This window comes from Perissodus microlepis, chromosome 19 (assembly GCF_051167445.1).
Source record: "Perissodus microlepis isolate ML-2025 ecotype Zambia chromosome 19, ASM5116744v1, whole genome shotgun sequence".
Lineage (NCBI taxonomy): Eukaryota > Metazoa > Chordata > Actinopteri > Cichliformes > Cichlidae > Perissodus > Perissodus microlepis.
The window spans coordinates 9,193,275-9,209,495 of record NC_140479.1 but is presented as its reverse complement, the minus strand read 5'-3'; the positions used below and the strand labels follow the sequence as shown (position 1 = coordinate 9,209,495).

At 44.0% G+C, this 16,221-nt stretch overlaps 1 protein-coding gene across 1 annotated transcript in view; it reads left to right on the top strand.

Annotated features, from left to right (window-relative positions):
• The first annotated feature begins 1,463 nt into the window (after nt 1-1,463).
• LOC146365465 (connector enhancer of kinase suppressor of ras 3-like) overlaps nt 1,464-16,221 on the top strand; it is a 43,731-nt gene continuing 28,973 nt past the window's right edge. The window contains exons 1-2 of the mRNA XM_084914425.1: nt 1,464-1,709; nt 16,018-16,181. Of these exons, the coding sequence (XP_084770551.1) occupies nt 1,658-1,709; nt 16,018-16,181 (216 nt within the window). The 5' untranslated portion in view covers nt 1,464-1,657. The remainder of the gene's footprint in view (nt 1,710-16,017; nt 16,182-16,221) is intronic.

The following is a 16,221-nucleotide window of genomic DNA, read 5'->3' as shown; positions in this document are numbered from 1 at the left end:
GAGCTTTAATCTGAGCTGATTAGAGAGCAGAGTGTGCAGCTGCACAATAGTGGATTGATGGGTAGGGCCCGAACTCTTTCTAGGTGTGTTTGAAACTGTTAGAAAACAAAGAAGCGAGCAGCGCTGTTTTCTTTGTAAGGTCGCTCGCTGGAGTTTGACTGAGAGGTTTTATAAATTTCTAAAAAAAAATAAAAATTCACAAAAGGGTTACACAACTTCACAACAAAGAAGCAACACTGTACTGCAGCCACCACGATGCTGCACCTTTTTTCCCAGGAAAGGTCAAATTTTATATATCCCCTGGCTCATACTTTTAAACATACACATTCCCCATAACGTGACCTTTACGCTTTCTGTGCTGTTGTGCAGTGTCCACCTGTTGCAGCACTGTAAACCCACTGAACCAGCTGCTTTGTCCAATCCCAGTCTGCATCATGTTACATATTATATGTCCCAGTTCTGTCATGCAAGGAAAAAAAATCACAAATAAAGATTTTTAAAGGAAGACCTTCAGCATAGTCCTGATAATATTTTTCTGCATTTAAATTCCCCTTTTAAAAAGTCATTTTCTGCTCTTAAAATCATTTTTGAGAGAAAAGGAACAATATCGCAAGTAACTGATTCCCTTATCAGACCCAACGTAGCCTGCACTTCATTTTCTCTGTACTGCACAAGTGTGTCCATTCTAACTGAGCTAATGGGGAATATTAATTATATTATTGCGTGTGCATAAAGAGATGTGTGCAGAGTGTAAGCTGCAAAGAAGCAAGACACCAGCAGAGAGCAGTGCCGAGTCATGTTCAGGTTCCAGGAAAGCACAAGCAAAGCTCTGCTGCTCCTGTTTGTCTCACGATGTTGTATTTTGACGACTGCTCATTCAAATATAAGGGAACAAATTCAGCTAGTGTCACATTAGGTCAATAGCTTAATCATATCTATGAGGCCTTTCAAGTGCTCAACACAAACGGACGAAAATGTTCTATTTTAATTATGACTGCTCACATTGTTCTGTATTTTCCTTTTTCTCCTGAAGCAACACAAACCGGTCAGCACTGTTTCATATACACGCCTCCACTTTCAAATGAGGGCGGCGAACACACGGAAACTATCTACATCATACGGTGCGTTCAGGTACTCTCCGTAAATTCATATCACCACTCGGGCGTTCTGGTGGTTTTTGGTTAGGAAATTGTAAAATTGGTTTATTACAAGAAAGAAAGAAAGAAAGAAAGAAAGAAAGAGAAACATGATGTACTGGTAGATTCATATCTCGGTATTAGTTTTTGATACGTAAGCACTATTATGAAGGCATCTGCACTATGTGAAAATATAAACTGTGATATTTGTTAAGTGTATCAGTGTTTTATTAATCACCGGGGCTCACTGGGCATTTAAGGAATAATTGTGATTTTTCCGAGTATTCCCGGCAGTACGTGAATGCAGCATTAATCCCAACCCGAGCGGTGAGGACCTGAGGGGGATTTCAGTCCAGCCTCCCGGTCGAGTGTGCGCACAGTTGTTCATTTGGTGAACACAAACAGACGCTGAGAGCGAAGCTGGAGCGAAGAATGTGACAGAAAACAGTTCTCTGAGTTCTTCATCAGCGCCGCCACATTTCGGCTCATTTCTCTCTCTCTGATTTTATTCTGAACACACCATGGAGCCGATAACCAAGTGGACGCCAAAGCAAGTTGTCGACTGGATGAGAGGTAAGTGAGGCACTTTGAAAAAATTAGATTTTAGTCTGAAAAAAAATCTCATTGACTTCATTAAAAGAGAAGCTGTTCAAAGGCTTCTGTGCCCCAGCGCAGAGTCGCTCCTCGGTTATCTGCTCTTAGTTTCGTAGAAACTGCGTGACAGCATACCTTCACTGAGGCGCATAACAATGGGACTACATTTCTTTGACTCTCACTTACACAAGAAGGACAAAGAAATGACACTTGGCTGTGTAAGCAGTCCCCTGACATGCCAGTCGTACTACTGATAACACTTGATAATGAGATTTATTTTGTCACTGTGCTAACAAAGGAAATGTATTTGATTGGCTCTTAAATACACTGACTGTCCTAAGTAAGTAAACAAACAGTATCCAAGTGTTTCTCATTATATTTGCTGCTGCTTTTTTATTTGTTTAAAGAAAGTGATATTGATGTGTAACAGTCACTGTACTCTGGACTTTTAGAGCTTTAAAATCTCTAAAGAAAGTCCGAATAATTTGTCTGTAAGTTTGCACTGATCTTTTTTTCTCCATTAAAAAAAATCAATTCCATTTCTAATTTTCTGAGAGGAATGAGAGGTATGCTAGTGGCATAAATATTCTCTGAACCGGACTTTAGTCACAGCATAGGTATGCATGGCGTGCGGCGCAAGAAGCTAGTGGATGGAGTAGTTGCAGAGATGCCAAACTCAGAAACTGAAGTTTGTGGTCATCAGCCAGGAAAAAGAAGCGCAGGCTCTTCGTGATGGGGTCAAAGCGTCTGTCTTTGTCCTGAAGGACATTTGGAAACTTTTTTCATATACTGATTTGTAAGTTTAAGCTAACTTCTGTATTTTTATGGAAGTGTAACAGTTAGTAGGCGGTGGTGTATTAACTGCTGAATGAGGCGTGCCTGCTAGTGCGCATCTATAGTTGGGGGTTAAAGGGGATTGTCAGGGGTTAGTTTCCATGTGTGCTGTGAAAAGAGCCTGACCGGGCATTTGTGGATGGAGGATTAGTTGTGTATATGGGCCCCACTACTGTCAGTGACCTGAAAATCTGACTCAGCAGTTGTCTCTGTAGGTCCCAACTACTGGATTTGCAGACTCCTGCAAACACATCAGAAGGGAAGAACTGACTGAAATGCACTGATACGCTCAGGGAAGTGCTCCCTGCTAAAGCTGGTGCATGAAGTTTTGTTTTTATACCTGAGAGGCTTCCAGGGTCACTGCTCTGGCTTTGCTGAATCACATTTGCACAGAGGTGCTGTCATCGGTGTAGACAACAATAACTTTGCAAGCAGGTGGATCTGCATTTAAGCAGTCAGAGCTGCTAAAAAATGAAGCGCTGTGATATTGCACTTCTTCCTTTGGTCATTTAAACCTCTTCCTGGGTTGGCTGTGCTCATGCGCCAACATTTTCTTTGTTAAAGAAAAGCAAAGAGCCTTTTTAAAGGAGGGCCAAAAGCTACCACCAGTTTTCACAGAGAAGAAAAAGCCTCTTTCTGTCCTCAGTGACCGCTGCACAGTCCACAGCCATAACACAGCACGTAACCACTTGTGTTGTTTGACTGAAGGAAACCTTGTGTAATCTTTAAATACCAAAGCCAAACGGCGTCAAACTGAAGGAAAGCGCACGCCCGGAGCGGGGTCACGGCCGCTTGTTGACCATTCGCACCAACACCGAACATGGCTGTTTGCAGAGTTGCTGTGCGTGTGACAGAAGCCAAATGAAAGCCTCAGGAAGCACTCTGTGCAGACCTTTGCTCCCGTTTGCCTCGGGCTGTTTCCCCGAGCTGGACAGGGGCTCCTCTTGTGTATCGAAGCTGTTGTTAAACACCTCCATTGTTGCAGCGGATCAAGTGGTCGCTGGTGGATGTTTATTGTCACTGTTGATCCCTTTCAATTCAAACATTGTTGTTGTTGTTTTCTATGTGTGGGGACTGGAAATGTCCTGAAGCACATTTGCTTCACCACAAGATCTTCCAGCTGGACCTGCAGTGCTCTGTGACTGGTATGTCATGTGTGGGATTACGTCCTCCGGGGAACTGACCGCACTTTCCTGAGAACACACCATGTTTTCAGTAAATGCATTTTTAGCTCATTGTCATTGTGAAATGAATTAAGGCTTAGACATGCTGCTAGTCATTTTCCAAATATAGTCTTGAATACACAACAGCAGTGTTTGAGTGAAGGTGGCATTCAATAAATACAAACACCTGAATAGGATGTAATTCAGTTTTTTCTTTTCCACCTTGCAGCTGCTGGGAGGAATCAGTGTATCTGTAAATACAGTCTTACTGTGTGGCTTTTTGCTTTTGCAATACAGCCTAAATGTCCTGCAGCGTTTTCCATAAATGTATCCTGGCTTATCAAATTTCAAAGCTCTGTGTCTGTAAAGCAGGTTGGATATGTAAACTTCAGCGATGGACTTATTTTCACCAAGCTTTGCTCATCTACTCAATAGTAGGTAGAAGAGTAGCAGCAAGTGTGTGTTGATCCAATTTTTTTTCCACTTCCAATCCGATCCAGAACCCAAAAATCTGATAACCAGGTTAAATTAGTAAGATGTAAATCCTCACTGTGTGGAACAGAGCGAGACCAATTCTTTTATGCCTCAGCTCAGCTTCCTTAACTTCATTCACCTAAATTTCATTAGTCTCATTTCAGCTCAGCGTGAGCGTCATTAGGTTGCTGTTAATTGCATTCACGCTGGTTTGTCCTTTACATCCTCTCAGTCTGAGTGCGCATCCTTTACCTGCTCCTCACACACACTTATCGAGTGTGGACTGGAGCAGACAGGAGACAGCTGAAGTGAAATCAAGTCCAGCAAGAGCTTCCAAAGAAGTGGCGAACCGAACACAAACAAAGCGAGACCAAGACAGTGAAAGCATCGTCGCTGTGGGAGCTTTTCAGGTGTGTCCGCTCACTTTGACCACAGTGGGTGTAGCTGCAGTGAAACACCACCAACCTAATACTTGGATATCTTATCCAAATATCAGATCAACACGTCCTTAATGACAAGCATGAGCAAGCACGGTTCTGTCTCCCACCAAAGGGCTGAGATGGCGATTATCTTGTCAGAAAGGTGACAAACGTGCTCAATGTGCTTTTGTCTTTCACCAAATTCGAACCTGGGAAAAATAAAAGGATTGTTGAGTAAATTCACTGATGGGTGCCTTCAGCAACCTTATCTCTGGAGAGGACAGGAAGGCGAGGGCAATGATGGCTCATGATCCTTATCTGGCTGAAACAGAGTTCCTAAATGGGAGCAAGAACAGACATTGTCCAGACACCTCACCCTTATTAAGGCTTTACCCCTGTTTTAGTGCCGGCTCTATCAGGAAAGTAGAGTCTATGTTTGGATAGCCACCACAAGCATCATTAATCCATTTTTAGCAAGCCTTACGCTGGAGCAACTGTGTGTATATGCATCAGGAGAACAAGTGTCAGATTAATCCAAACATATTCTGTAAGCTGCAGAAATCTGTCTGCTCCGTCTAACGACCTCACTCAGAAAAGGAAGTAACAGGATGGGATGATGTATTCAAGTGGAACTGTTTAATTCCCGTAAAGTCCAGCCTTTGTTTTTTAACACTTTCTGCATCTTTATGTTTAACCTGTTGAGTTCCAGTGATGCGCGCATAACAATGTTTCTTTAGAAAAGAGTTTAGGGGAAGTGCTGTAAGAGGATTCCCCCTGGGGAGAAGTTACTCAAAGGCACTGCTGTGGTTTTGTTGCTGTCACGGCCTCTGTGGCCTTTTTGTCACATGCATCCCAGCCTGACAACATCAGGAGCTCCAACATGGGGGGACACAGTCAGCGTCGGGGTTTTTCACACTCTGATTTGGTCTGAATAAAAGGCAGCTGCATAAATAAAACCTTAAAAATGACTTTCCTCCGCAGCTTCACCAGCAGCCGGCACATTGTGTTTACACAGTATACTTTCTTGCGTATGGCGCTTTATAGGTCAAATGATTGTTATCAGCGCACTGATATCAGTTTGCATTTGCATGTAGAGCACATTATAACTAATTCTCACAATGTCAGCAGAGAGGAGCCCGAATTTGACCCCACGTCCAAGCTAACCCGAAGCTACACCAGTTTGCTTTTCATTCAAATCTAAAATGTGCATTGCAAATCTCCCTGATGAGCTCAGCTTAGTCGGACCTGCAAGCCGTTTGGCCTCAGTCTGCCCTAAGAGCATTGGCCTGTGAAGTGCCATGCTTAAGTCACGGGACTGAAAGCAACAACCTGAGGTGACGCAGCAGGCCAGTGTGTATTTACGAGTCACATGTTGACCGACCTCTCGTGCAGGGATGTGAAATGCTCCCGTGCACTTGCTGGTATGTGTCACGATTGTTCCCGGTGATGTCTGTAAATGCTACCGGACCTGTGTGCGCTGGTGCAGGAGGGAAAAGGAAGTGTGTGCCTGGGTTGATATTGTTATCAAAGCACCGCTAATACATTTATGCTCAAATAAACTCCGAACATGAGAGGAATGTAAGTGCTGTGATTTTTTTTTTTCTCTCCCTCCTGCTAAACCAAACCAGCGGCTCTGTGAATGAGCAGTCCAAACAGGTCACACATGTCCTTTGTTGCATTTGGGGCCACCAGTTGCTTTTAACGGATTTAAAAATGCCGCAGCCTGTCAGGTCGGTCCCCCTCGCTGACCAAATACACACAAAGCTCTTTCATCCTGCCACCTGCTTACACTCTAATGGAGTGTAATGTCATTATGATTATAAAGTGATCTGTAGTTTTATGAACTGTCTCCTACTTTGGGGTTTAGCCGGGCACTTGGGCGAGCGCCAGATCGGTGCATGTTCAGACTAGTCCTCCGTGGAGGCTGACTGAATTCCTGTCTTGCTGTTCCCACAGGATAAAATTGTCATTCCTGTGGGAAATACATTCTTGTGACTAAGCTTTAATTTGCTTACTATCTTTTTTCTAATCCACTGTTGTTTATATATGCACAACAGAGGTGCTAGTATCACCACGCAGGTCTCCGTGCTCGTGTTTGTGTTTTCACTCGCCTGTGATGGTTTTTTGAATTTGTCAGCTCTCATTCACTGGTTACGCAAGAGAGCGGCGATAGATGAGGCAGCATTAATGGGCCAGTCTGTGTTTTTAAAGCATTAATGAGCCCCACTATCTGCGTGGCTTCATGGGCATGAATGGGTGGACGAATAAAAGGTTCCTCGAAAAACACCTAAAGTCTTTGTGTTTGTTTATTCGTAATTTCCAGGTCAGATTTCTATTGTTCTATTAAGAAAAGCTCATAATCAGGTGACAAGCCTCCGTTTTTGTTTTATCGTGGCTGAAAGTCGCCTCAGGAGTCTTCAAAACATTCCACAAACACATGCTAGTGAAGTCATACATGTTGCACCAGCTGACGAGGACTTTAGTTTCACTTGACGCTCTACATTTTCCCCGGGCTTCCCCATCCCAGAATGGGGGAAAAAAACAACTATTTTTGTCACCCAACAGTCATCATACTTCTAACTCATCCTCTTGTGTCCAGTCCACATACTGAACTAACCATTGTTTTTTGTCTGAGACACAAACTCGGAGCGTTGTACAAAAGATTTTAGAGCAAATGTTGGTTCGACTGTTTGGAGAGGGAGTGGCGGCTCCTCTTTGAGAGATTTGTGGACCCAAAGAAACAATCAGGGGAGATTCTGTTGATCCTCCCTTTTGTTTCCAGTGGTGCAGCCTACCTGGGAAAACTCTGTCACGTGACCTTCCTCTCTGTTTGTATATGACAACCTATTCCAGCTGTTTCCAGTCAACAGCACATTTATTATTTGTAGGAACAACTCTTTCTGTGAGGAAGACACACGGCAGGTGCTGGCAAGACTAGAAACAAAGCCCACGTGTGTGTGTGTGTGTGTGTGTGTGTGTGTGTGTGTGTGTGTGTGTGTGTGTGTGTGTGTGTGTGTGTAAAAGCTATCATTTATTTCATACAGCAAGAAAACAGAATGTAGGGACAGCAAAGCCAGGACAGCACAGATCACATGCTGTGTGTTCGTGCGTCACGGGTGCCCTGTCCTGGCCTGTGGGTGACACACTGTCATTCAGTGCTATCTTTTCATTGAAGATGACTCACCCTCCCTCACCCCTTGCAGCAGGGAGAACAGGATCAGCTGCCCACTGCCTGTAGGCTGCCTAGTGATGTCTTGCGTTGCATAATTTGTTGAAGTTCTCCTTTCTGCCATAAAGAGAATATTAGTCACGATTAATCCTTTATTCTTAATTGATTTATGGGAAAGCCGATCGCTTCTAGTCATGCTTATGTTTCTGTTTCTATTTAAAACGTGTGCCTGGCTGTAACGTCAGACAGACAAATGATGCTCTCGGTCTTTTTGTGTCCTCTTCCCCTGACCTGGCCATGAGCCAGGTTTCTCCCTCCCTCAAAAACCCCCCAAATCTCCCACCCTCCACTGTCGCCGACCTCTTCCCACTTCCCCTGTCACTATAGTAACCTTAACTTTATTTACAGCCTCGGTCAGTCTGGTTGACGGCCGTTGTGGCTGAGGGGGCTGACCACCAGCAGCACTTTGCACTGCCGCAGTAAAACGCTGTGCTGTGGAGGGTTGTGGACCTCCAGTGTGTCGGGGCCAGAGATGAACCTCCTGTCAGCATGGATCGAGTAAACGCTCGGCTCAGCTCGACTTTGCAGCAAAGTCGATCTTTTTACTGCTTTTCCAGCCATGCTCTGTAACAAAATTTGCCCTGTGATAGATTTATGTCAATTAGCAGGTTCTTATCCAAAGATGCTTTCGTCGATCCAAATTAGGATTGGACTACATTCAACCACATGAGCCACTGGAGCAATATGAAGATATCTTTAGTTTAATTAAAGGCCTCTTTCTGTCTGTCTGTCTGTCTGTTTCAGAAAGCATTGTCATGCAACAGAACAGCACAATGGATGCAAAGTTAAATTTGTCTCTGCTAGAAAATATGCCCACATGCAGCGTCAGGAGGACGTCTAGCACAGTATTCCCATGGCAAACTAAATCAGTGGGACTCATTTCCTCCCCCAAACATGGCTCATCTTTATTGTGGTTTCCATAGGCAGCTATTATGGTGCTGGTAAATTGGTCTGTAATCAGCATGGAGGGCCACCCTGGTCATACACCGTACATGTAATGGGAAAATACTAAACAGAGTTTCCTGTTTTTTGCCTGTGTGTCTTAGTGGATTTGGCTTTGAAGCCGTGTTTCAGGCCTGCTCTGGATGCAGTGTTTTAAAAGTGTTCATTTTCAGCTTCTGTCTCTGACATTTGTTCCCTCACTTTTGCCTCTTTCTCTCCATCACTGTCTCTTTGCAGAACACAACAGTCTTTAATTATAGATTTTTTCTTGGGACAGTGATGCTTAGGTTGTAACAAAGTGAGTGCTTTTGAAGTCGCGTTGACACGAAAACAGCGCTTCACGGAGTGAGCGTCCTCGTTTCTGTCTGATTGATCACCTACTGCGATCAAAACTACAACACTCCGCTCTTAAATGATAAAATCAGCAATTGTGTTGTGACTTTAAAGCTTTGTGACTATGTTTTGATGTTTGTCAACAGGTTAAGCACAACAATATGAGCCTTGGTGGGGCCAGGAAGACAAAATACTGTGGTGGGTGGAGAGGCAGGAACAGGAGAGAGGTGGGGGCGGCTTGAGACATTTCTGAGGTCTTTGCTGCTTTCTTTAGAACGTGTTTATCCTGCGGTAACGAGCTGCAGCGTGGCCAGGCAGCCGACTGGAGAGCGATGGGTATTTATGTTGGCCTGAGAGGTTATTGCTCCAACTCCTTCGCTTACCTGCGTAAACTATTACCTCGTGGTGCCTCGTATCTTTTTCTCAAGAGACAAGCAGTTTATCTGCTTTTATAAGCTTGATGAACCTTCTGCCATGCACACATATTTATTTATTGATTGATTTTGCACCCTTGTTCATTAGCATCGCTCCAAAAGAAATCACCCAGGACAGAAACACATGTAGCTGATTACTCACGGGAACAAGACGCAGATTTTGTTGCTTCAAATGGTTTTTGTTGCAAACCCAGCAAACAAAGAGCAGACTGGGCCAAAACGGATCCCAGCATGAGGACAGGCAGACGGATATGAACACGTTTTCCATGTACGGTGGAGTTACAGTCGGATCGTTTCTTACAAAGCAAGAAAACATTTATGAGATTATTGCAACGGCAAAAAAATGAAACGCATGCGTCTGTGGCACAGCCACACGACGTCCTTTCCACGCACACAGACCTGAGCCTTATTAAAATGATAGAAAACTCTTTCCTGATTTATCATCTACTAAATTCTGTCTCATGTGTTGCATGATGAATTTAAGGTCTCTGGACTGACACAGTCCGGTGTCCTCATTCTAAACCTGTGACGTGAGCAGTTCAGTGTGCGGCTCGTTACTTCTGCAGGATAAGAAATGAGCTCTAGAACCAGCGTTTTGTTCATTAATCAATAAAAAGGTCACAAAATGATTCCTGAACACAAATTTGATCTTCCTAGAAAGTCTCGTGACTTACAAACAACTGCAAAAGTGCATCTAGCAAACATTTGATTAGCTAACTTTTCTGACACGGGTATAATTAAAGATGTCTTGCATGCACTGAAAATTAAAACAGTGTAATACAGCTGAAAATGCTCACACTCTGCAATAATACAGGATAGCTTATTGACTCAGAAAGTTGTTGAACACAAGAATGGAGACTTCCATGTTGCTGCCTGTCCTACATGTTCATAATAATGACTGATGGGAAAAATCCACCAATCAGTGACTGCTTACTGTCCTTTCTTAATCACTTAAATATTGCAAAGTAAATCACCAACAGATAATGAACCTGGCCATTCACAGATAGCCAGTCTATTCATCCAATTGCCTGAGCTTAATCGGAATAATCAGGATTAACCGGATAGTCCCCGTCACCTCTCAAAGCTTCAGATCTAAGATGTCTAATCTAATCTAAACCCAAAAATGATATTCAGCGCAGGTGCAGGCGTAGCTCACTCAAACTGCCCAAGAATCCCTAATATTACCTGCATATAGGCCTACTGTATGCAGCTGTTAGAGGTTCCACGTGTGGCGTTGAGTAACTGTATACAAGGAAGGAATTTTTAGGTTTAAACTCAGTGACCCAGTCAGTTTCAGAGTCTTATCCCACGCCTCTAAATTGGGCAACAAGTGTTTTTGTTGCTGCAGGTTTACAAAGACACTCGTACTCATGCGCCCGCAGCAGTGTGCTTATCTCTTTGCCCTGTTTCTTGTTCTCTTCCGTCTTCTGATGTCATTGTGACCAGAAGTCATCACATAACAGCCCGACCAAAAATACCTCTCCAAACCTCCTCTTCTCCTCCGCCCAGACCTCCATCACCTCCAGACCTGACCTCTCCCCTTAGTCGATATTAACTGAGCTGCCCAACGTCCTCCTTCCCTTCCAGCTCATTCAACCATAGAAATCTAAAAAGGTAGCAGTCACGTGACTCGGTCTGCTGTGCTAGAGGTGAGGATTAACTGAACCTAAGGGGGCTGGTACTCGTACTCGCTGAATGTGCTTCAGCCACGACAGCCCCCTGAACTCTGACACTTCAGCTCTCATCAGTCATCGTCCATCACCCGGTAAGAGACAGGGCTGCTTTTGTCTTCTGTGGAGGGGCCAGCCTCAGCTGCTTTTCTCCCTTACGAAGCACACTTGGGACATGTAGCTGCCAGTTTGTAGTTGTCTGTCTTTAAGATTAGGGTACATAAAGTGAAACACTCTGTTAGCTGGAGGAAGTGATGATAAGATTAAAGCATGGATTATACTGGGTCGTAGCCGGCTCAGCAGATAGGAAATCCCAGGAATGAATTAGCCTGTGAGGTTTTAGCACTGAAGGAAAATGTGCATCTAATATATTCGGATTAATATTATTATTTATATTAATATTAACATTTTGTACTGTCTGCAGAAGAAGAGACAACAGGCGCAATAGAGACGGAGATCATCATTGTGTAACTTCTATCCCCAGCTCCCAGTGTGTGTACAGGCTTTGTTGTTGTCCTGTGAAGTCATGCATTACAGGATAGCTTAGCCGTATAGTCGAGAGGAGCTTTTTCTTTCTTTTTAATTACTGCACGGCCTGGTCCAGCCAGAGACCATTGTGCCAAAGCGCTGCGAGTTCCCACAATGGAGCTGCTCAGCAGAGAACAATGAATCAAATTCCTGACCGTTCCCCACAGGTTCAGAGGCCCGGCTGACAAATAAAGACAGCGGAGTTACAGTGGCTTAGCTATTCTACACCCAGTAGCTTTCCCAGTGGCCACCCCTGTGGGGATACTGGTTTATGTATGTGTGTCTGTTACATGGTGGCAAGTGCTCCCACTGGGAGCACAGGGAGGGGTTGAAAGATGGGGGAGGGAGATTGTTTGTTTCTTTCTGTTGGGGGAGAAAGACTGCGTGCTCTTTTACTAATGTAATCAAACCCCTGAGAACGAAAAGTTGGCAACCAAAAGCTGCACTGAAGAGCATTATGGATCTGAACTGATCAGTTTTTTTTCCTTGGGACAAAGATGTGAACTTGTTTCAGAAATCCTGTTCAATCCTGTTTGCTGTTGTTTAATGTTGTTCATCACAAATACAGTCCTGGGCTCTTTTGTGCTTTAGACAAAAAAAACAGCCAATTGTTGAGATTAGGATAAGAATAAACTAACCTTTTGCAAAAGGATGTGCTCTGTTTATATTGCCAGAACTGTGTGCTTACACAGGCTTTAAGTAGGCTGCAGAGCTTAAAGGCCACTAGGCGGGTCTAGTTCCATTTATGTTGTCCAGATTGTCCAGCTCTTGTCCTGCTGTCCTGAAAGTTTATCCATTGTACTGCTAAACCTTTGCTGCTAAACTGGTTTGCACATAATCACTGTTTACTGAAACAGTGTGTGGTGGTGAGACCCCACATTGAACAGCAGGTGCCACATTAGACACAGCCAGATCCCCTAACCTCTAACCCAGGGGTGGGCAACTCCAGGCCTCGAGGGCCGGTGTACCTGCAGGTTTTAGATGTGTCCTTGAACAAACACAGCTGATTTAAATGGCTAAATTAGCTCCTCAACAGGTCCTGAAGTTCTCCAGAGGGCTGGTAATGAACTAATCATTTGATTCAGGTGTGTTGACCCAAGGTGAGATCTAAAACCTGCAGGACACCAGCCCTCGGGGCCTGGAATTGCCCACCCCTGCTCTAACCTCTAACCCTGGCATTTGTCAGTCATCTTCTGCACTGTCAGTGATTACAGTCTGTCTTCTCCATTCTTCCTTTTTAAACTCTTTGTGACACTGGTACTCTCACACCTTCTCTCTGATTGTTCCCGGATGAACAGAATCAACTTTTTGGGATTTCCGTACCTGGATGATCGAGCCTCTGTGGGCTGGGAATGAAGCACTTATTTGCAGACTCAGGATGAAGGAGTTCTTATTGCTGCAAGATTTTGGTTCAGATTTTGAAATGTGAGAACTTTGACAAGCAAACTCTGTTTACTTTTAGAAAAGTAAGATTTATTATTTCACAGCTTAAGCTAAAGTATTCAGAATGCTAAGTTAGCCTGCAAAATGCATTTACACTGATATGAAGTGGAAAACAGCAGATTGTCACATCTCACACTGGACAACTTTGAGCTAAAGAATGATGAAGCACGAACCAGCTGTCAAAATGCACACAGTAATTTAGACTTTTTGATGATGTAAATAGAAGAAGGTAAGTGATTGTCTGGTGTTTTGGTGCTTTGCTTCCCGGTTTACATGCACTCGCTCTGGTTTGAGGACATTTGCCAAGCGGTTCTCAGAGGCCATAAACCTCCACAGCATTTCATCCTGTGCAGGCTTTTCAAAAGCATTCACACACTCCTCCCCTCTGCTTCCCCCTTTACTCAATTCACAATAACGTGACACTCTATCTCTTTTACTGGTTTCTCTGCCCTTTAATGAAAATTGATAGTCTCGCACACACATACACACGCCCTAACAGCCATTGATTGAGGCACAATAAATGTTTTATAAGCCTCACTGTTAGGAGGCTTTTTTTTTTAAGTGTCAGAGGGCGTAAAGGTCCCCTTTCTGTATTTGGCACAAATAAAACATTTTAAACCTAAGCCAGAACATCACGGAGTGATTTTTCCTGATGCCTACAGCTCTGACTTCTAGGAAAATTCTTGCCGAAGAATGAAAGTGAAAACAAGCTAAAGGAGAGGATAGCCCCTCATCAGTTAGTCCAATCAATTAATTCCAGAGTGTTTTCTGATATCTACTCTGTGTTTTTCAAACAGTTAAGATCCTGCAATTGGAGCCCCTTCAACTCTTTTTTTGTAGCCTAAACCACAACTTTCCCTTGTTGGTGGAAGGACTGTGGCACCATTCCACAGGAAATGCCTTTTTAACACAGCAGGAAAGGGAGACTTTGCCCCGTCCAGACCCACGTCTTTGTTTTCATCTAATCGCATTAAGTGACTGGCCCTGTGTTTGTGCTTGGCTTGTGTTCATGTCAGTGTGGGCTCAAGCCAGTGCTCAGCCCCTTTCCTACAATGCAAAGTGGATTCCCTCGCAGAACACCGGCCAGTCGAGGGTTAAGCCTAAAAATTCTCTGAAGTCTTGCCTAAGATTAGCATGCTGAGGAATGAGAAAAATGTAATGAGCCTAACTGGACCTGACTTGTATGGAGGCTAATGGTTAACGAGTCGTGATGGATTTTCTCTGTGATTCAGTGGAGATGACTCTCACACATAGATTATATTTTCTGAAGGATTAAAATTGTTGTCAGAGTGAACTTTGATACCATAATGAGGTTTTAATGAGTCTGAAAGGTGCTTTTTTTATAGGCACTACAGCCATGTGAACAGAAAGATTCGCTCTAAAGTCGAATGCTACCATGAAACATGCAACAGGTGTTAAAGAGTTTGACATAACTTTAAAAAAACATCATGAGAAGTGATGGTAAAAATGTCCTGAGGTCTCCTGACACTCAAAGATTCTGAGTATTTACCTCATGGGAACTCTGTGGCTGCAGAGCTCGCTGAGTCACCTGACGACAGTCGTCTGATTGGTGGATGGAACTTTTTAAACTGAGCCCTGCCCACAACACCAAAATGGTTTAATTTCAGTCTGAGTCCATAGCTCCGAAAATATGTTTTATGACTTTTTTAAACCGTTGTGCTTGTATTCATGCTTTAATGCGTTTTAATGCAGAATGCATGCTACAAGTATTTGCATGCAATTCATTATTGTTTGGTCAGGAGTGACTGTCACATGCACACCTTTGTCTTTGCTTTTTGCAAACTCTCTGCAACAGGTGCACGAACTGAGCCCCACAGGGACATAAACATATGAGGTGCCATTTAAAGACAAAAGCAGCCACAGAATAAACCCACAGGGCTTCACTCATACCTCTACGTTTGATAAGGACCCATCTGCAGATGTCGCACGTGGCCAGGCTAAAATTGTCAAGTCGTTTTGAACTTGGATGCCCCACTTAAAATATATCACCTAATCATGCGCCGCGCTAAGTAATGTCAGTTGTGCTTCGTGCATGTGCTGAGGTCTGAAAGAGTGGGAGAGTCTTGCAGCTGACGGGTCTTTCAGAGGGAATCAGGGCGCAGGGCCATGTAGCTGCAGCTGCCGCCTCTGTGTACGCTCTTTGATGGCGAGAGGCGATGGCGTTTACTTCCACACCCACAGCTACACACACTCACAAAATACACAAAGGCTCATTTTCTCCTCTGTTGTTTGAACTTTACTTTCTGGTCCCCTGAGGGGTGCATTGCATGCATAGGGAGGGCATGTTTTGTGCATTTGTTTATTATAATGCACAGCTTTGAAATCATGAGGCTGTTTCAGGTCTCTGCAGTTCATGTGTGAGCTGCATCCTTGTAAGTTCAATGACTGTAGCAGTTGGTGTCACAGTCCAAGTCATTTGTTAGTGGAGTTTGGAATAGAAGCAAGGGGACACCCATGATGCTGACGCACTTATTGCAAACACCCACACCCACATAGACCTAACATGCATACACACAAATACAGCCACCCATTGTTTAACCAGCCTAACAGACTGAGAGCTCTCAACCGTTACTCTGTTTATGGTTTGTTTATCTAGCAAAGATAGCCATCCCACCTGCTCCTTATCTGGATGGTGCACACGCACACTTGGAACGTGCTAAAAAACCTGACATCACCTGATTTTTGTGGTTTTGTTTTGCATGCCGACAAAAAGGTTTGTGAATGACATCAACATACTTTGGTAAGATTATCCTCATTCGCTGTTTTTTTTCCCTTTTCCTTCTTGTGTGTGTTGTAGGTTTGGATGACAGCTTGCAGCAGTACATTAGCAACTTTGAGCGGGAGAAGATCAGTGGCGAGCAGCTGCTGAAGATCACACATCAGGACCTGGAAGAGCTCGGCGTTGCCAGGATTGGCCACCAGGAGCTGGTGCTGGAGGCTGTCGACCTGCTATGCGCTCTGGTCAGTAGATCTGTTTCTGGTTGAATCTATGTGAGGATTT